Below are 20,289 nucleotides of genomic sequence, written 5' to 3'. Positions count from 1 at the left end.
CAGCTTTCTGACATTACCTATCATGTTGATACCTAAAATATTGAATCATCTTATTACTTTAGTAGTTAAGATTTTGCATACAAAACAAATGACTTTTGCAACATACAAAACCTGCACCTAAATGCATCACTAACAACAATCTCGGAATATATAAATAGCAATATATACAAGCAAATATATACAAGCATAAAACTCACCAGAGTGGAGTTTTCAGGGCAATGCTTGTATTTGTAATGTATTTTCATATTGCAGTTTTGTTAGTTAAGTAAATGATTTGAAAACTTCCACCATGGAAAATGCGTCCAGCATTGTTAGGGCAAAGGGTTGCTAATATAATAATAAGTTGCTTTTCTCAATTTCTGATAATTATTATTATAATTGAATGCTTTTGCCTCCTACTTAGCACTGATTAATAGAAATAAATAATACATATATTAATCAATAAAGACAAAAGTAATGTGAGATAATAATCTTATTGTTGCACTGATTTATTTTTCCCGTCATCTGAGATCCATTGCCTGCAGAGGGTAGGCGAGGTTTTCATGTCTGGTCACCTGTAAGCTCTTTCACCCCTCTCTGGCTTACACGCACGCACTCACACACACACACACACACACACACACACACACACACACACACACACACACACACACACACACACACACACACACACACCTCTTGCATCGGTTAATATGCATCACACCTTCCTTCCCTCCCGTATGAAACGGTCAGGGAATTAGCCGCCCTGTGCGCGAGCGTGTTAAGCCAGGGGTTCCGGGAGCGCGCGCGGATTGTCCACCATCTCAGCCCCTCGCCAGGCTATGCTCCTCGCGCGTCTTTGTCATCCATCTCCATAGCGAAGAACTGATCCTCCACGAGCACTGGTGAGTCCACTTTTGCACTTTTCTTCCATCTGAAATGTTGTAAAACTGCGCACTCGACCTTTAGCGCGCCACTCTTTTATTCCCACTCCCTCTTGTCCGCTTTGAATGCGCCTTTTTCGCACTTTTACACTCATTTCTTTGAACAATAGCTACTTGTGTGTCCGGTACTCCATAAACAAAGCCTGACCTGAACCACTGCTTTTATTCTTGAAATCCTCCTGTGGCTACTGTGGCGCAGCGGCGCTTCTCAGGGTGCTGAGGCAGTTTTTTTCCATCCGGCCATCTGGGTGCGCACAACTGTTGCGCCCATGAGCGTTTAATTTAACACATATTTGTCGAATAAGCAGCTCCTGACAACTGCGCGGGGATTAATTAGTCCAAATGGAGATAAATCAATTAGTTTGATGTAGTCTGTGCTCTGGATGTTTTTGTCTTGAATGAGCTGTGTGGAAATGAGAGCTTGCAGACAGGTGCGCTGGTTCAAGTCAAAGTTTGCTACATTTTGATTCATCACATAATTCCAAACTGAAATCTTTCTTTGGGTTGCATGTTTGCTCTTATGGCATTAGAAAGGTGCAAGCAGCTGTTAAAATTAGCGATGTGTAATCTGTTGTATTCTAGGAGAGACCGTATTAGACCGCTCCCCTGTTGCCCTCTGCCCCGTTAATGGGAATGTGAGGGTGCAGCTGACACTCTCGCCTTCGCTGTTGAGCTGTCAGCAAGCTTACAGGCCTTTAAGCCCCGCGCTGAGACGCACACTTTGATACATTTGCGCCCTCCTCCTGTACCTGCTCCACCGTGAACTGGCAGGAAGGACATTCAAATATACAAACATGATTTAGGCCTTACAATAGTGTAAGAGATAATAATGTCTAGGTAATAAACCCAAATTAAAAGTCAATTAAAAGAAACTATAATGAAACACAGTATGATCTGTGTTGCCACGGACGTATGTTCGAGCTCTGTTGTGAATTTTACTCATACTGCTAAACTGCTGTGTGTAAATGAGCAATTTTGGCAGAATTAAATGAAATCTAGTCTTGAAACGCAAACACCAGCCCTGATCATTGTCTTTTCTTGCATATAATGGGCAGGCTTTCTGTGCACTTAAACCACCATTTTTATGGCAAATGTTTCTGCTAAAAGTCACAGAAAACACTGGAAAACTTGGCTGCTGGTTTGATTTTTTTCATTTTTCCTATATTTAACCAGGTAAAAGTGTTGTTGAGATTAAAATCTAAAAATTTCTCCAACCATAGTAGCTCTTACAGTACGCAATACTGGTATAGATGTCATTTTAAAACACATCTAGAAAGCTGTCATCTTTGGAACCAAGATTAATCTGAGCCATTACAAGAGCAAAAAGTTAAACAAAAAATATATTCTATAATATAACATTTTTTTGTGTGTGAAAACCATTCAAATCAAAAAGTCTGGAAAGGAAATATCATTCTTTGGTTGAATTGGCCCCAACTCTCCACAATGAGATGATGGATCACAAGGAGCAGAAGTTTGTTTTAAGAGGATCACAAGGCAAAACGTTTAACTATTGCTGTGTCCTGAGGGATAAATCATTTACATTAAGTCTTTTTTGACCTCTTGAACTCTAAACAACATTCTCCATTTCCACCTTGGCTCTGTGTTTGCTAACACATGGTAAACTGGGATTATCGTAGTTGCGTGTTCTTACAGTATGTGTAAGGGGATTGACTGGTGAAGCCCTCTCTATGTGTTTATTTTGTTTGGGGGTGTATTTGTATGTCTCGTGTTATGAATATGACATTGACCATGACCACCCCTACATGCAATCCTCTCTCTTTCACCTGCTAGAACACATGATGATGGAGGAGTGTGGATGGCACCTATGCTTAGAGATTAATATCATTATTAAAGGACTCATATACTAAATGTCTCAAATGTGTAGCTTTCGCTTCCTCACCTGACTCAGCCCACAAGCTGTATGATTTCTGAGACTGACATCACTGAGAGACATTAGAAAAGACCTCACATTTTGAACCTGCAGCAAAAAGTGGAGTAAAGCATCGCACATTAAAATCTCTTTTAAATTAAACTAATTTTGTAATTCGAACATGGCTATATAATTTTCCCCTACTTTTTAGAAGTCAAAGAATTAAATGTCTGAGAGCATCAACAATCAGTCACATATGAGTGTCTTTAAAGTGTAAAGTCAGTCAATACAGTGATAGAGCCATGGATGGAAGCATGAGATTAGCCCAAAATGTGATGGCTGTGCCTCGATCCAAGCAGATTTCACACACACAATCATATAAAACTGTAAACTGATTCCTGTATTGTTGTTTGTTATGTTTTTTCTGAGCTTGAGGAACAGTTGAGAAACTGAACTGATTTTTTGGAAGATTAGCCGTGCCATGTGGTGCACTTACACTTAAAGAAATGTTCCATATTCTGTGTCTGTGGATTTGAGCCTGGAGGATACACATGTGTTTCTAGTAGTGTGATACTTAAGTACTCAGTAGTCTCTTAACACTTCATTCTTTATCTCCAAAGAATGAGCCCAGTGACCAAATTGCCCCAACAGATTGTAAACTGTTCCGCTTGGATTGCAATGTGAGCTTAATCTGAGCCTACAGCTTCATTTGGGGGAAAAAAAGAGAGATGAGACAGCTTAACTTTGGCTCACAGTTGATCTGTCAGTCAAAAACAGGGACTACTGTGTGATTTTTAAAACACAACATTTGACGATAAAATCAACCTGAAATTTATCTACAATACACATCACTGGCTCTAAACGATAAGTAACTGCCACATGGCCATATCAGCTCTTTGAAATGAAAAAACGAAACGAAATTTGTATTTGTATGGTAAAGGAAATACTAACTGCATTTTATAGGCTAAGGACCCCATGAGGGGTCTCAAGATAAGTCTGACGGCTCTCCAGATATTGAACGAGTGGAAGCACAGTTCTGCCAGAAAAATATATTTTTGCCATTGTTATTACAGAACGTGACATCTTATGAGATAAGTGAAAGAGAAAAATATATTTATTTGTATATTATTGCATAATTTTTCATTTGCAAAAATAATTATGAAAAATTAACTTCATGTGGTCGTATCTCTTCACTAAATCAAACACTTAATAATAGGAAAAGGTAATTTTCAAGTGGCATTAATGGGCTTCTATATAAGACTGTTCTTGTTCAGTGTTGTTTCTTTAGCCTTTGCTCTACTGTTTGCTTTTATTCTTGTGAATTATTGCATCATTTTACATTTTCAGGCCAATAAAAACTATTTGTATTGACAAAAGGAGAAATCCACTCTTAGCAACTGGTAGATATACAACCAGTGACGATCATTGCAGTAAGACATCTCTCTACATTAAGTAGTCACGATCCCAGAAACACTGAGGACCAAAGCATCCAAACTACTGAATACTGAACTCTTGTTTTTTTCATGTTCCATCAGAGGGATGAAACGGAAACGAATGCATGCCTGTCACCACAGAAATGAGTGAGTCGTCGTCCATTCACTCGGTGAAGCTTGTTTCATTGGCCCGATCACTATCCGGGCTTGGGCTTGATGCTGCCAATGGAGGCCCGATCAACCCCCCCAACGCTGATGAGCCCCCTCCTCCGGTATGGTCTCCTCTGGATGCAAACACTCATATCCTGTAGCTTTACCATCCTGCAGTTATCTGCCAGCTCAGGTTTCCCATCCCTGAACTGACACACATGGAGCTTTGCCTAATTGGCTGGTTCTTACACTATATTACTCCCTAAATTCCTTACTTGCAACCCTTATCACTTTCTTCAATAATGACTTGTGTGTGCTCTTGTGTGTTCGTGTAGGAGTCTGGCATCGATCTAGGCCCTGGGCTTTTTTTCGCTGATGGCAAGAGAAAAGTGGACTACATCCTCTGCTACAAATACAAAAAAAGGCGGGCATCCAAGGCACGCCTTTCCATTGCGTCCAATGGGAGTATACCAATACAGATTACGGGCCGATGGGACACAGAGTCTGGGGAGGCGGGCGCACCAGCAGGAGATGTGGAGGAGTCAAAGCTGTCTGATGAGGAAAAGGCTTTAATGAGGGAGGAGTTTGAAGCAGGTCTACTGGAAGCTGGACTGCAGATCGAGCGTGATAAAGAGGTGTGAACCTGCTTTTACGGTGCTTTCACCATGATTATTTTTTTAACTGCTGTTCACTCCAATAGATATTTATAGGTCAGTGCCGTTCTTTAGTGATGTGAACACAAATCCTGTGATTGGACAGCTGCCAAACAGGTTAAGACTCAGACTGTCTCTTGAAGCTGGAGGACTTGCGTGCACTCTAATTAAACAGAGAACTTGTTCAAATCAGTGGCATGTCATAGGTTAATACAGTAATAATTGAGACAACGATAACAATAAGGAGTATGGTGCGTGTCTCTTGTCATGTACTGTACAGCATGTGCAAGTGGGAGTGTTTGGGGGTTGTTTTTGCGTTCTTTGTGTGTGTGCATGTGCGTGCGTGCATGTTTGTGTCTATCCGCGTGTGTGCATGTGCGTGTGCGTGTGTGTGTGTTCGTGAGGCTTGTGTTAAATCAGCTGCTGTTTTGGTTGAGGATTAAGACCGCTGACCGTAAGTGTGAAGCCAAAGGCCAGATTATATGGCCTTATTAGAGAGTGATCCACTACTCAGAAGTGTGCGTGCTGGCACATGAACGTATATGGAGGGTGATTGATGGGCTTAATGTTGCTTCAGTGGGTATCAATGTGTAATGTATCGGAGCGTGTATCTGTGTCTGTCTGCCTGTGGTCAAATAGGATTAGGTTAGCGTTTCTGGAGCTGAACAGTGACGGATCCATTTGAATATTTAGCCTGGTGGTGGATCGGGGAAGGAACATGCTCAGTTGTGTTGTTTGTGAAAGTGACAACATGAGGAAGTTTATGCTAGTTTGATTATGCAATGCAGCATAATTTGCTGCATAGTAATCTTCCTCATAGTGGTAAAACCTAATCAGAATTTGTCTCCTATCAAGGATCTTGCATTGATTTTGTTTTAATTTACATTTTCTTTCATTTTGACCTTAATATTTTGATATATTGTAGCCTGCTTGTAGTAGTGCTGAGTCTGGTGACTGTGAAGAGGCTGTAATAGATTTTAGTGCTACCACCACAAAATTGCCGGTAAAACAGAACATCAGAGGTGTTGTTTGAGCTCATGCAATTGTATCTGCTTTGCACTAAAGCCATCACAGTAATTGCATGGACAGCTTGTGATTCAGTAGTCCGGAAGAACGGTAATAGCTTATCACCTTTCACATGATCAAAATTGGTAATTGGCTACATTATGGTGGCTTTCAGGTACCTAACCCAACAGGTAATAATTGTTTGGGCTCATTTCCTATAATTCAGAGGATTGGGAGCTTCTGGGCTTGAAATAATGGGATTTCCTACAAAACAGCATCATTATAACGCAAAGTAGCATACTTACAGGTTTTAAGAAGGCTCATCTGGCTGAGCAGGAGCAATTAAATGCAAAGATAAAGAGAGCAAGGAAGGCAGTTACACAGTTAATCTTTTCATTTGGGCACGCAATAATAACTTTGAAACATAGTCTTCCAGTTGTAAACCATCTGCCAAGCAAATCTGGTTGATGTTTCAGCATTATGCATAGAGTGCTTTTTATTTTCAAAATTTCATGTTAATTTGTTAATGTGTGTTTACGTGCAGAGGTCAAACGGCATGGGCTTTATTCGACTGCACATCCCATGGTCAATACTCAGCCGAGAGGCGGAGCTTCAGAAGATCAAAGTCGCTGTGAAAAAGGTCTGCAGTTTGACACAGTCATTACACACTCTGGTCTTTAATATCCTGCTTTATGTAACATGTTTTTAACATTTGCAGAAGATTAATTTGGGTTTTAAGACTGAGGAGTTGTATGTCAGAGAGCTGCAGAGTCTGACATGGATCCTGATAGGACAGATATGTGTAGTGTGGTAAATACAGCAGAATGGGATTTCATCCTTTTTCCATGTGTGTTTTCATGAAACAGAAGTGTGAATTGCGGAAACGGATGGGCATTGCTGGGATTTGGGATTCCATTATGACCAAAGTCAACACACCGTTTCAGCCAGACGTCCCTGACTTTGACATCCACAGAGACTCGGAGACTCATGTCCAAATCAAAACCCTCAAACACCCGTTTATCAGAGACAAGCTCCACCTGTGAGTACCTGGACTGTCACATGCACATGTAGTGGACTGGTATCTAAATATTAGTCCTCTTCTTGAGTGGCCCCTGGCTGGGGACATGCATGTCTTTCAGTTTGCTGTGGTTAGTGATTGAGATAACACTCTAATATCAACACCTGCAGGCTGTGTGCTTTTGTCGTCCTTATCATGAGCTCTCACAAATTGAATTTTTACTGTTTAAACCACAGAAATGTGAATTCTTCAATCTGTGTGCTACTGGCACACACCTGATAAGCTTTGCAGTAACTTTCTTAGGCTGACTGAATATGTGTGACCTCATGACTCATTAATCCATAACTCCACTGAATGTCTGTTGTTGATATCCTTGTCTTTTCCTGCAGGTATGACATCAAGTCAACAGAGACCGTATTTGACACTGCAACACGCAGCAGAATAGTGAGTGCAGTAACCAATCTTTTCTAATTTCACATATTTTATGAGGAATATTTTCACTGTTTGCATGTATTTGATCTCATTTACCATGTGGACTCTGCTATGTTTGCGTCCAGGTGGCTGAGATTATTTCACGCACAACCTGCAGACAAACTTGCCAAACTACTGGTGAGGTTTAACTTTTATTGTGGTTTTATTCTCAATTGCATGCTGTCAGTCAAATTTCCTGCTGCCTGTGTCCGTATGCTGACAGTCACAAAACTGTTTCACTTCCTTTTTATGTCATAAGGCATCAACTCATTGTTGGCTCGGGGTGTCTATGACTCTGCCTTCCCTCTGCATGATGTGAGTATAACAGAAATAGCAACTTCACTGGACAATGCGAAAGTATATTTGCTCAGAAATGATTCATCTTTTCATATTAAAGACATTTGAAAACGCATCCATTCAAATGCATCTTATATGTGTGTCCTACATCTACTGTACATAAAGGATTTTTAAAAGGTATCATATAGGACAGGTTTGTCAACATATTTTCTGCATGGACCTTTATGGAGATAAAAGGGGGGACAGGGGAGAATCCAAACGCTCTGAATGGAAACATGCTGCATTTATGATTCTGCAAAATATGGCATACTGTGAGGCAGTGTATCTCATATACACACTCTCATATATATATATATATTTTTTTAGGGGTCATTCACAAGAAGAGGACGGAAAGATCAGCGAAATGACAGACAGGTGAGTAGAGAGGCCTCAAGTGTTTTCAGAGTAGCCTTCCACTAATATCAGTGGACTCACTGCGAAGATGTCAATCAGCCATCGTAAGACAGGAATAGATAACGCTATTAAAAGCCTGATTATTCTCCTGATTGGGCCTTTGCTACTGATAATGAGCTTGTGCTGATTGTGCAAAACAAAGCAGGTCACCGTCATCAGTCGGTGCACATCATCTTGTAGTATTTCAACCAGTGCATCCTGCTTCTTTTGCTGTCCACGTGGACTGTTTACCTGCGTGTACCTCTGTAGTCTGCTCCTTATCTTCTTTGAAGCTAGTGGCTTAACTCTGTATTAGCGGTTACTAGCATAACACACCTGAATATCTGGCTGAGCTGAATGCGGTCAACTTGCATTGTGGGTGTAATATTGGCACCATGTTCGACCAGGTAGAATAACAATACAATATCTCTGATCTATGTTATAGAATGTAAAATGCAATAATAGACCAGTGAAGCACTCTTTTAAATGTGTAGTTACTACAGTGATGAACAATCCAATGCTATGTTGTTCTCTCTGAAAGCATCACACAGACTACACATGTCTTTATTCTGACATTTGTATCACGTATATATTTAATTATTAACTGTTTTACTCTTGGATGTCCTTCAGCTCCTCCATGAAGAATGGGCTAACTATGGAGTCATGCATAAATACCAGCCCGTGGATCTGATCAGGTACTGGACAAAAGTAAAAGTCTAGATATAGCTATAGCTTGAGACTGGAGTGGTGCAGAGGAAAGGTCACGGGGTTTGTAAAAACATCAGGATTTATTCTCTGAAAACTATGAATTCCCACAGCAAATTTCATGGAAAAGAAGTAATTGGTAACACCTTATCATGGGCTAAAGTGTTGCTTAAGGGAAAGTGTTGATATGATGGTGCCACTAGTCGTCACTGGAATAATCTGCCGTGTGGTGTTGGACCGACTGACATCGACGTCGTTAGGCTGGCGGGACAACAATCTGTTAACCTGCGAATCCCGACAGCTCTTTGACACATTGCCTTTATTGTAACAGGAAGTACTTTGGGGAGCAGATTGGATTGTATTTTGCTTGGCTGGGTGTTTATACTCAGCTCCTCATCCCTCCCTCTGTACTGGGCATCATTGTCTTCCTGTACGGCATATTCACCGTGGATGCCAATGTGCCAAGGTAAGCAGATATAAACTCTTCAGACTTATGCATGCTCATCAAAAGCACATCATGTTATCACGACACGTATTATTTTCCATGTGTATTTTTCAGCCAGGAGACGTGTGATGACAACCTGAACATCACCATGTGTCCACTGTGTGATGGAGTGTGCGACTATTGGCGTCTGAGTACGGTGTGCTCACTGGCCCGGGCGTCATACCTGTTCGACAATGGAGCCACTGTCTTGTTTGCTATATTCATGTCTCTGTGGGGTAACTATACATTCAGTCACACCTTCCTGATCATACAGTGCAGTGCAGCAGGTGTATTTCAGCGTGACAGTTGGTTTGACTGCATCCTTTATTAACTTAACCAGGATATACATATTGATGTAGGCAACTTGCTCTTATGTGAGCAGAAACAAGTCCCTGCTCTTCAGTAAAGATGTGTGAGTGGAGTCAGGTGCATGACTGGAGTGAGTAAACAGATATCAATATCAAGCTGCTACCTGCCATGCAAATATACTGCAGGCCAACTTTCAGGAAGCTCATATTTGTATTGCTTGCAGTAGAGGTACAGTTATTATGTGTTCATGCATTTGTCAGTTAATTTTCTGTTGGACCTTCTTAATAGTTCTGTCTTAAAAGTGTTTGCGTATCCTTTAATCCATGTTGAACCATGCTAGCAATGCTTTCATAAATCTGTTCCTCTGAATATACTAAGCTCCAGATTCACTGCAATGCTCAAGGGCACACAGAGGGCAGCTGTTCTACACAAAACACTAAAACATGATTGTACACTGTAAGACTCTGGTGCACATATTCCCTCTGTGTATCCTCTTTCAGCTGCCTGCTTCCTTGAGCACTGGAAAAGACGACAGATGTGTCTGAAACATGCCTGGGACCTGACGAGCTTGGAGGATGAGGAGGTACAAAAATAGAATCAAGAAAACTGTATGTGTGCGAACCGTGTGATAAACACACATACATACATCATTTTAAAATGCACCCAGTTGGAGTCATATCAGTGTGAATCCTTGTGTCCTGCCTTTCTGTTTTCATAACTCCTGTTTGCTTAAGTGCCAGGTCAGTCTGTTAACCTCATGGTCCGGGTCAACCATGACGACAGCGATGTTGTGGTTTGCTGTGTAGATTATCATTCGCGCTCCCTCTAAGACACATGGTCAGTTGTATACATGCTTTAAGATGACCCTTTGCCCTGTAAGGGGCTGTAATGGGATTGGCTGGGTCTTAAAGCACTGCACTTGCTGCATAAGATGACGTGGCGTGGTCTCAACATAAACACACTCTCTCTCTCTCTGTCACCTTCTGTGTCTCTCTTTCATTTATGTCTGACTCTGCTCACTGAAGGAGCGAGTTCAGGTGAGTTTCTGCCCCGATTAAATGCACCCACTTTGAAATCAGAAGCGAATCAGAATCTGGTTTAAGAAGAAGAAGCTGTATTATTTTCTATTTCTACTTTCTATTTCCAATTTGTTTGTAAGCAGTTCAGCAGCATCTACATTTTCCTCCTCACTTTATAATTGAGAAGCATGTTTTGAGCTTTCCCTGAGAAGATCCCGTACCTGTGCTGAAACAGTAAACAACATGTGTTCGGACAGAAAATACAATTGAAAATATCCATGTTTTTGAGTTCACTTCCACACAACATCATGCTGTGTGGCTAAATCTTGAACGTGTCCCACTGTAGGCTGTGACCCCAGATATGAGGTCACTTGTGCAGGGAGGACTGAAGAGTGCAAACAGAGTCACAGTGTGACATTACATTATAGGATTATATATACAATACAGTGTATGAAGAATTTTAAGATAATCTTACCTTCTTTTTTATTGTTGAGTAGTTTAATGTATAACAAATAATCTATAATTAATCTATAATGTATTGCATTTTATGAACTGAGCAGATATGTTGCATGTAAAACTTTAGTCTTCAATGTAACTAGTAGCTGAAATTAAAATCTTACTGCAGCCATCAAAAACATGCCAGACAATGATAGGTGTGCTGTGTGAATTTGTAGCTTTAGCTTCCTCTGCGACAGTTGTTTCTATGTAATTGGTGACTGCAGCCACAGCTGTGAGCAGCTAGTGACTCCTTACTTTGTGGCGTTGTCCCATGTGTTTTAACATGTGCATGTGTGCGCTGCAGGAGGAGATGAGGCCTGAATATGAAGAGGCTCTACAGGAGAAAAAAGCTAAGATGAAAGCACAGTCCAAGAAGAAGGTATTGTAATTGTGTGCGTGTGTGTGTCTTAGATTATTGACTCGTAACATAAACTGCACACATAGTAACATGTCTTCTCACTGTGTTTTCACTCTGTTGTAGATGACTCAAGCTGGCGATGGTGTAGATGGAGAAACAGACCGGATGCTGGCCTCTCAGGTAGCTCTGCACTGCTCTGTGATAGGTCATTATGCAGAGTTGCTCTGTTTCGCTGAGGTGATTTAAATTTGCTTCATTGCGAGTGCTAACATGGCTCTCACTACTTCCATTGCACTACACTCAGTGAAGGTAGACAACTATATACAAGCACATATTGTAGCCTGTTTTTCATCGGCAATAACACTATCACAGACTAACTCTGTCTGTATGAGTGTATGCCAGTGAATAAAGAAGAAACCCCCTTCACCCACAGCGGGTGGTTGAGTCCAAAGCTGCTTACCTGCCTGAGATTAGCTCAGATTACTGATGGACAGAGAAAAAGGAGGAGGGAGAGGAAGAAGGGGAGGGGATTTCTGTCCTTTCAGATGGCAAACATGCACCTGCCAGACAGAAAACATAATGTGTGCAGGACATGTGCACAGCGTTCACATACTGTGCATGCATTAATACACACACCTGTGTGTGTAGGTGTGTGTTTTTGTGTGTACACTCAAATAATCTATATGTTTTTCCTGACAGCGAGAGCCAGAATCCCTGGACATTGAGGATCACCTGTCAGGTTATCTCATCAATGTGTCCACCTTGCTACTACTGGTACTGCATATACTCTATATAAACATCACAGAATATCTCAGGGATTTAACAGAAATCACAATGTTTGTCAGTTTATCTGCATAAATTATATAAATGTATATAATGTATATAATTTCCTCTGTTTCCCTTATTATATCCATTAATTTCTCAACATCAGTGACCCTTGAGAATAACTTAAAGTTAAAACAATAATAATGCTAAAGATGAATCAATAGATAAGAAGAAATATATATAAAAATAGATAATTACATGTACTAAATATTACCTTTACCTTTATATTATCTATCATCATAAACTGCCTCAAAGTAAACAAATATTCTTCTACACCAGAGTCTCGTCATCTAACTGTGTAATGTTTTGGCTGTGTGTGTTGTATGCGTTCAGATTTTTGTGACCTTCTCTGCGGTGTTTGGGGTGGCGGTTTATCGCATCTGCATGTTAAGTGTGTGGTCCATGAACCCTGATCCTGAGGCCAAGGCCAGCGTGAGGATGACCGTCACCACCACGGGCATCATCCTGAACATGCTGGTCGTCCTGGTGCTGGAAGAGGTCTACGGAGCCATCGCCGTCTGGCTGACTGAACTGGGTATTGTACCAAATGCTGTTACAAAATAAAGCATTAAATAGGGACTTTATGACTCACAGTGTTTAGCGCTACTATGTGGTGACTGATCAAATGTATGACTGGAGACAGAATCTATTATTTCGCCATTACATTATACTGTGAACACTGAGAAGTTTGCAGGATTAAAGAGACATAATTCTTTAATTTACGTAACGTTACTGTTGTCCATTCTATCTTGCAAGAAACTTATCTTAAGCCAAGTGTTTTTCTGATTAGATTTCTATCACAGACTTGCCATTTGAAGAAAACCTCTTTTGCTATTGTTCTTGAGACGTAGCAATTGTTCTCTGACCCACCAGAAAAAGCTACAGAATAAGATGTTCATTGGTCTCTATCTGCTATCATAGATACAGACTCTGAGTACTGAGCATTGGTAGTCATATTTAATGGGACTGTATGCATTACATGTTTTCAAAACACAGTCATGAGGAGGTAACCTGGAACACAGTTCAACACAGATTATTGTATGTTACTTATTTCAGGGAGTTTGATGAAAGTCATTCCTTGTGATTCAAACATACGTTATGATCAAGTCGTTTAACAGCTGTTGTCTCTTGTCCAACAGAACTTCCTAAGACAAAGGAGGAGTTTGAAGAGCGGCTGATCTTTAAGTCTTTCTTCCTCAAATCCATGAACGCCTTTGCACCTATTTTCTACGTGGCCTTCTTCAAGGGCAGGTATGTGTCTTTTATAGTCACTCTCTTCTAACCAGCATCCATCTTTATTCCGTGTCATGTGACTGTGTCCTCTCTTCATGCAGGTTTGCAGGACGGCCTGGTGATTATGTTTACGTGTTTGGAGACTATCGCATGGAGGAGGTATAGGTTCAGTTAGACACATTAGTGGCCATTCTTTATGTGTATGTTCATGTGAATGTGCATCTGTGTCTTGAGTAAATGTGTGTTTTTTCTCTGCAGTGCGCTCCACCCGGCTGCCTCATTGAGTTGTGCATTCAGCTCAGCATGATCATGCTCGGAAAGCAGCTCATCCAAAACAATGTGTTTGAGGTTCTCATACCGTATGTATATACATATATATGTTTTTATTTTATTTCTCAAAATACTGCCTCATTTACCAAATTCCCAGTCTGTGCTATCTTTGCTCAGACTTCATCTGCTTTGTTTTTTGCAGTAAGCTGAAAAAGATGTACAGGACAATACAGGAAGAAAAAGGAAAGAAAAGAGCAGCAGAAAATAATGAGGAGAATGAAGAGGAGAAGAGACCAAAGCAGCAGTTTGACAAAGATTTCACCCTTGAGCCCTTTGAAGGCGTGAGCCCGGAGTACATGGAAATGAGTGAGTCTCGCCCTTTTATTCACTGAGTCACCCACTGCTGCAATAACACAAGGTTGTTTTTTTAACCATGTGTATATTAATATTTACAGTAATCCAGTACGGCTTCGTGTCTCTGTTCGTGGCCTCCTTCCCGCTGGCGCCAGCGTTCGCTCTGCTCAACAACGTCATTGAGATTCGCCTTGATGCAGCAAAATTCGTCACTGAGATCCGACGGCCTGATGCTGTGAGGTGTAAAGACATAGGTACAGATGACACAGGAGAGCATGTCCACAGTCTCTGTGTGAATGTGAAATAGCTATCCTGGAACTTTTAATCACTGTCTTTTCCTTTACTCCACTCTGCCCTTCCATTTTTGTCTCTTTGTCTCCATGTTTGTCTGTCTGTCGCTTTCCTTTACACAAACAAACAAACACATACACATGGACCGCCACACTTCCTTTCCCCTCTTTGTTTCTTTTCATGCACGTGCTATCTCCAGGGATTTGGCACAACATTCTCTGTGGAATCAGCAAGTTCTCTGTCATTACCAATGTAAGTGTGTGTGTGTGTGTGTGTGTGTGTGTGTGTGTGTGTGTGTGTGTGTGTGTGTGTGTGTGTGTGTGTGTCTGTGTCTACTGCGCACACAACCTTTAACCTCTGACAGAGAGCGTTTTACTCATGCTGACATATCTGTGAGTTTGATGGTACAAGTGAAAATACATCATGAAGTCTTTAAAGTAAAGTTTCCATCTTTTCATTTTCATTGTAGCACAGTTAGTTTTAAAGGGGCCAGTGAACCTTCATCATGCCTTAAAGCTGCCTTGTGGAGTTTTTCTGTAAACAAACAAAATTATGTTTACATTCACTGTTTCTCACCAAAACATATGGTGTGCATTGCCGAGGTCTAACAAACATGTTGAAGCCATGTTCGTCCTCGTGAAACATTTGCAAAGCATTTTTTTAAATAATTTTCCCTAAATTTAAAAAATTTAAATTCTTGTTTTCTAGCTGACAGTCCTTCTCTTCTTTGCCTCTGTTGATGCATTGCTCCACTTCTTTACATATTACCGCTGCCAACTGTCAATCAGTAGAACAGTAGAAAGCTGGTGGCAGGAATCTACATGTAGTGTCCAAACAGGGTTAATCTGGAAAACAGTGCTCTATAGCACTACTAGTGGTCAACAATCTTACAGTGTATCTTTAAGCCTGGGGCTGCGTTCCAATCACATATTTTTTCTTTTCACTTTTAGTATGTACTGCAGCTGTCCTTGCAAAGAACGCATTGTTACGTGCCGTATGAATGCAATTGGCTCCTTGAGCATTGAGGATTTTGGGTCAGAATAGCCAGAAAGTGTGCTGGCCTGCATACTGCAAAACAGGATTGGATGTAGTAGGACATCCTGCTGTTTTTCCGTACTGGATCTGACATATTATGTACTGGGACATACTAAATCTTTTTATGGCAGAGTAAATAATATGGTCGTATGGGTACTGGAACGCAGCATATGTCTGAGTCAGCCTCAGTGATTCTGGTTACAGTGTTGCCTGGCAAAAGATAGTGAGCTGTTTCCTATTGTGTGAAACAGGTGAAACAACCGCAAAATTGGTACTGGATGATGTATCATAATGTTGTCATTTACACTTCTTTTTTGTCTTCTCAGGCATTTGTCATCTCCTTCACGTCGGAGTTTGTCCCACGAATGGTTTACCAGTACATGTACAGTGAAAATGGCACCATGAATGGCTACACAGAGCACTCACTGTCCTACTTTAATGTCAGCAACTTCCCAGCGGGCACTGCGCCCACCACCACCCTCATCACTGGAGTCACCATGTGCAGGTCAGAGTGACTCTCTTAACCTTGACCCTTGTGGATTTCCTTTTAAGTCTTTGAGCCCCACGGCTTAACTCTTACTGGGGTTTTCAGAAACTGTAAAATCTGGCATTTATAGCAGGGATTTTACTAATGCGAATCTTTCTAAGAATTAGCAGGGGGGGGTTTTTTGGTGGTAAACCACAGTCATTCATGTTACTCCAGATTCACCCTTGCTAATTCTCATGCTGTCTGTGTTTTCCAGGTATAAGGACTACAGAGACCCGCCGTGGGACCCAGATGCCTACACCTTCTCTAAACAATACTGGTCCATCCTGGCTGCAAAACTGGCCTTTGTAATTTTCTTCCAGGTATAAAAATAATATTTACAATAGTGGTTATATCAATGTCTTCACCATTGTCTGTATTCAAAGCTGGAACATTAATGTCATATTATAGATAAGTAGGGATGCACTGACCCAACTGATTCTGATACATGAGCATTGAGCACCTGCTGATTCCTGATCTGATCTCAGTGCTTTCTTTTTTGCAAATTGAAAGTCTGTATACCTCATTGTGGGGAGCTCATTGGTATCATTTTTATGTAAGGCAATGGGGCATTACTCACGAATATAATTGCAGAAACATTGAATTTTATAGTGACTTTTGCAAAATAATGTGCAGCATAATGTAGATGTGGGTTAGTCGAGTCTGGCCATTATCCATTCATCTTAATAAGGTCAATATCACCCGGTAGATAGACAGATTGAAAGACAGACAGACTGATTAAATTGATTCCACGAGGGAAATATTTATCCTATAATAACGTAAAGGAAAAAATCATTTCCATGTCTTATTCCCTGCAGAACCTTGCCATGTTCCTCAGCATGTTGGTTGCCTGGATGATCCCAGACGTGCCACGATCTCTGCGTGAACAGCTGAAGAAAGAGAACATGATGCTGATGGAGTTTCTGCTGAATCAAGACCAAGAAGCACGTGTCAAATCTCACGCCCCAGCACGCTCCATCCCTTGCTTCCCCGCCAGCATAGACATTGTGGTGGAGGCACCGCTGGAAGAACGTGAGGAGCAGCGGGTGGAGGAGGAGGAAGCAGAAGAGGTAGAGATCAATCTGGATGCAGCCAGAGAGACCAGCGACAGTGATCCAGAGGTTGGGAGGCCGTCTGAAGAAATTAAAGGAAATGCACAGGAAGAGCAAAGAGATGAAGGAGAAGATGAGGGTGGAGAGGTGGAAGTGGGAGAAAGGGAACAAGATGTGAATGAAGAATTTGGAAAGGGGGAAGAAAAAGAAGAAGAAAAAGAAAAAGAGGAAGGAACACAAAAAGAGCAAGAAGAAGAAGAGCAAGTGAAGGCAGATGAAAATTTTACCGTTGATCTGGACTCCTTCATGAGCGAGCTGGGCCTGTTGGGTGAGAAAGGAAAACCTAATATCTGCTTTCTGTTTTAGTGAAGAAATTGTGTCTTGTGATTAATTTTTCCGTTTCTTGTCGCACAGATGAAGAACCCTCACCGAGCACAGCTGCGGCGACAGAGCTTCCCCGCTCAGGCTCCAAACAGGAATGTCAGAAAGACCAGGAGCCTCCATCACTTCCATCGTCTAAAAGAGGCTCATCTGAGAGCCTGAAGAGCTCCAGGGCAAACATTACATTATCAGATACTGACACTAGGCTCTTCTCCCTAATTGCTCCTCCTCCCAGAGAGCCAGGCTCAAGTGCAAAGTCCCGCTGCTCCACCCTGCCTTCCCGTCACAGAGGGGCTGAGGCTTGTTACAGCCTGCCACGGCCCAGCCACTCCACCAGCCTCACGAGGTTCCAGCAGGTGGCCACGCTTACTCCCCTGGTCCCTCTGGGCTCTTCATCATCAGCCTCATCCAACCCCTTTTCTCCCCCACACACACCGGTGTCACCGTCATCTCCACATCCCACACAGTCCCCATCAGCCCAACAGCCCAAAGCCCACAGTGAACTATTTGCGCTGAAAGGCCCTCCGCCTCAACAGCCTCGCTCCAGGGGCAAAGCCAGGTGCTCCACCCTGCCTCCACGACAGAGAGCTCCTGGCCCAGAGGAGCCCTCCACCAAGCCTAGCCATTCCACCAGCTTTACAAAGCTGGGGGGCCGCATTCCCCCTTCCCCCAGTGAACTGAAGCGTAACACGCCAGTATGAGGAAAGCTGGATGGCAAGGGAAAGGGACAGAGGGTGGCAGAGGGAGGAGGAGGACTATCCAGATTAGCCTCTCCTGTCTGGGCCTGGAGCCTCACCCCTCCGTCTGTCCTTCCTATCTGCATACATAATACCTGGGGTCTAAAGAGAGACCATCCAGATCAACGCAATGTCCTTTTTATCCTCTTAATCTTCACAGAGATGTTTATACTCCTCAGTGGGTTAGGGCTGATCTAGACAAGGGGAGTGCGGGACAATCCACAGAATGACTGCTCTGAAACTCTTCCTGTAAACCATACCACCAAAATACCACTGGACTGAACTCTTTCTATTCCTTTTTTTGGTGTGGTTTTTTTTTTTGGATTGTTTTTTTTTTTTTTTTTGTTGGTTTGTTTTCGCCCACAAACACAGCTCTGTAGCCACTGCTCCTCTGTTATTTTCAGTCCCACACATGCAGCAGTGCTGCCTTGTAGAGGAAGATGGAAATATATACAGCACAGCTAGTATACACAGTTATGCTTGTAGATCTACTGTTTATTTTTAGAGGTTTTGATATATAAAATTGTAAAAATATAATAAAAGAAGGACATATTTTTGATATCTGTTGATTTCCTTCTTGTGATCAGGGGTCGTTCCATGTTGCATTTCAGTCTTTCACTTTAAATTACAGACAAGAAAGATGGAAATTGGAAGCATTGTATTTACTGCAGTTTATGTTAAGACATGACTCTTAATTCAATAAATAAAAGGTGACAAGTAACGTCAAATATCCAGATATAGGCGGGCTGAACAAATATAAATGCTAACTAATAAATACTAACTACAAAAAACACCATTCATAACATGCCAGTAGTAAATCCTCATTGGGAGATGGTGACAGTATTGACACTGATCGGCCCATTGTGCTGTCTCTGTTGCCCCCCTCTGGTGTACGGTGAAACACCAAGAGGTTATTCCTTGTCCTCTATTTGAATATGGGTCCTCAGCAATGTGTTACTTTGCTTGTGTATCCCCCTGAAACCATACATTTTCAAAGTTGTCCTGCAAAATATAAAACATGAACACCATCCACTTAATTCCACATAATTAACAACCAGAAATTCCCATCTTCACCATGGAAGCTGAGCAGGGAAAACAGTTAATTCTAAGCAAGCATTTGGATTTCACTGGCATGATTTATTATTAACCCACGGAGCTGTTTGTCCAAGCGATATTTCTCTGTCTCTTTGTGTGCGAAAGTTCCTGTTTCTCCTCTATCCATAACCTGCACTGGCTCCTCCTCCCCTGCCCCACCAGTGAATGGGGCCTTTGTGGGGGCTTCCCAGCATTCCAGGGGAATTCTTGCAGGTGAGGGTAAGCAAAAAATCACACACTCAGATGACCGCTGCAGCTTATGCCTTTTACAACTGAAAACACAAAATGCTCCAGTGCAATGAGGGGCATCCAGTGCTGAGCTAACCTTACCTTGAAGGACTTGCTGTAACCGGAAAGGGTGTGATCACAAGAGCAAACAGAGCGGGAGGGAAGGATCCCATTGTTTCTAACCAGGTGAGCGACCACACACAAAAATCCAAAATCTCATGCACAAACAGGTACATCATACAGATTAAGGAACGCATTAGTTCATGAGTAAATATTTGCCTTCTTTTTAGATGTTTTACACTGTCTTTGAAGAATGGCTTCACAATAGCTCGAAGAGTAAACAGGTATGATCTAACAGGGCTATTAGATAAGGGTAAGTTAGGATAACTTAAGTCCATGAGGTGAATGAGTAACACACTTTTTTCCACACAGAGAGCTCCCTGGAAAAACACTGTACATCTCACGGTGGGCTTACTGAAGGTGAGTCTGTGTGTGTGTGTGTGTGTGTGTGTGTGTGTGTGTGTGTGTGTGTGTGTGTGTGTGTGTGTGTGTGTACACAGGCACAATCTGTAACTGACATACAACAAAGGACTGAATATACAAACGGGACCTTTTTTAAGTGAAGATTTAAGTTTCA

General features: G+C 41.8%; 1 protein-coding gene across 1 annotated transcript; it reads left to right on the top strand.

Annotated features, from left to right (window-relative positions):
• Positions 1 to 813: 813 nt before the first annotated feature.
• Positions 814 to 18,888, top strand: ano2a (anoctamin 2a). Its single transcript, XM_070971503.1, has 28 exons — positions 814 to 884; positions 4,331 to 4,498; positions 4,712 to 5,011; positions 6,579 to 6,674; positions 6,901 to 7,073; positions 7,442 to 7,496; positions 7,610 to 7,661; positions 7,783 to 7,838; positions 8,187 to 8,234; positions 8,883 to 8,947; positions 9,289 to 9,423; positions 9,517 to 9,677; positions 10,251 to 10,333; positions 10,776 to 10,787; positions 11,572 to 11,646; positions 11,749 to 11,805; positions 12,325 to 12,399; positions 12,784 to 12,985; positions 13,590 to 13,701; positions 13,785 to 13,842; positions 13,942 to 14,042; positions 14,156 to 14,319; positions 14,409 to 14,561; positions 14,798 to 14,850; positions 15,960 to 16,138; positions 16,377 to 16,482; positions 16,978 to 17,539; positions 17,626 to 18,888. The coding sequence occupies exons 2-28, from the start codon at positions 4,352 to 4,354 to the stop codon at positions 18,291 to 18,293; spliced, it is 3,948 nt and encodes a 1,315-aa protein (XP_070827604.1). The 5' UTR covers positions 814 to 884; positions 4,331 to 4,351; the 3' UTR covers positions 18,294 to 18,888.
• The last annotated feature ends 1,401 nt before the right edge of the window (positions 18,889 to 20,289 follow it).

Source organism: Chaetodon trifascialis, chromosome 10, assembly GCF_039877785.1.
Source record: "Chaetodon trifascialis isolate fChaTrf1 chromosome 10, fChaTrf1.hap1, whole genome shotgun sequence".
NCBI lineage: Eukaryota > Metazoa > Chordata > Actinopteri > Chaetodontiformes > Chaetodontidae > Chaetodon > Chaetodon trifascialis.
Note: the sequence above shows the minus strand (reverse complement) of the source record. Positions and strands in the feature narration are given on the sequence as shown.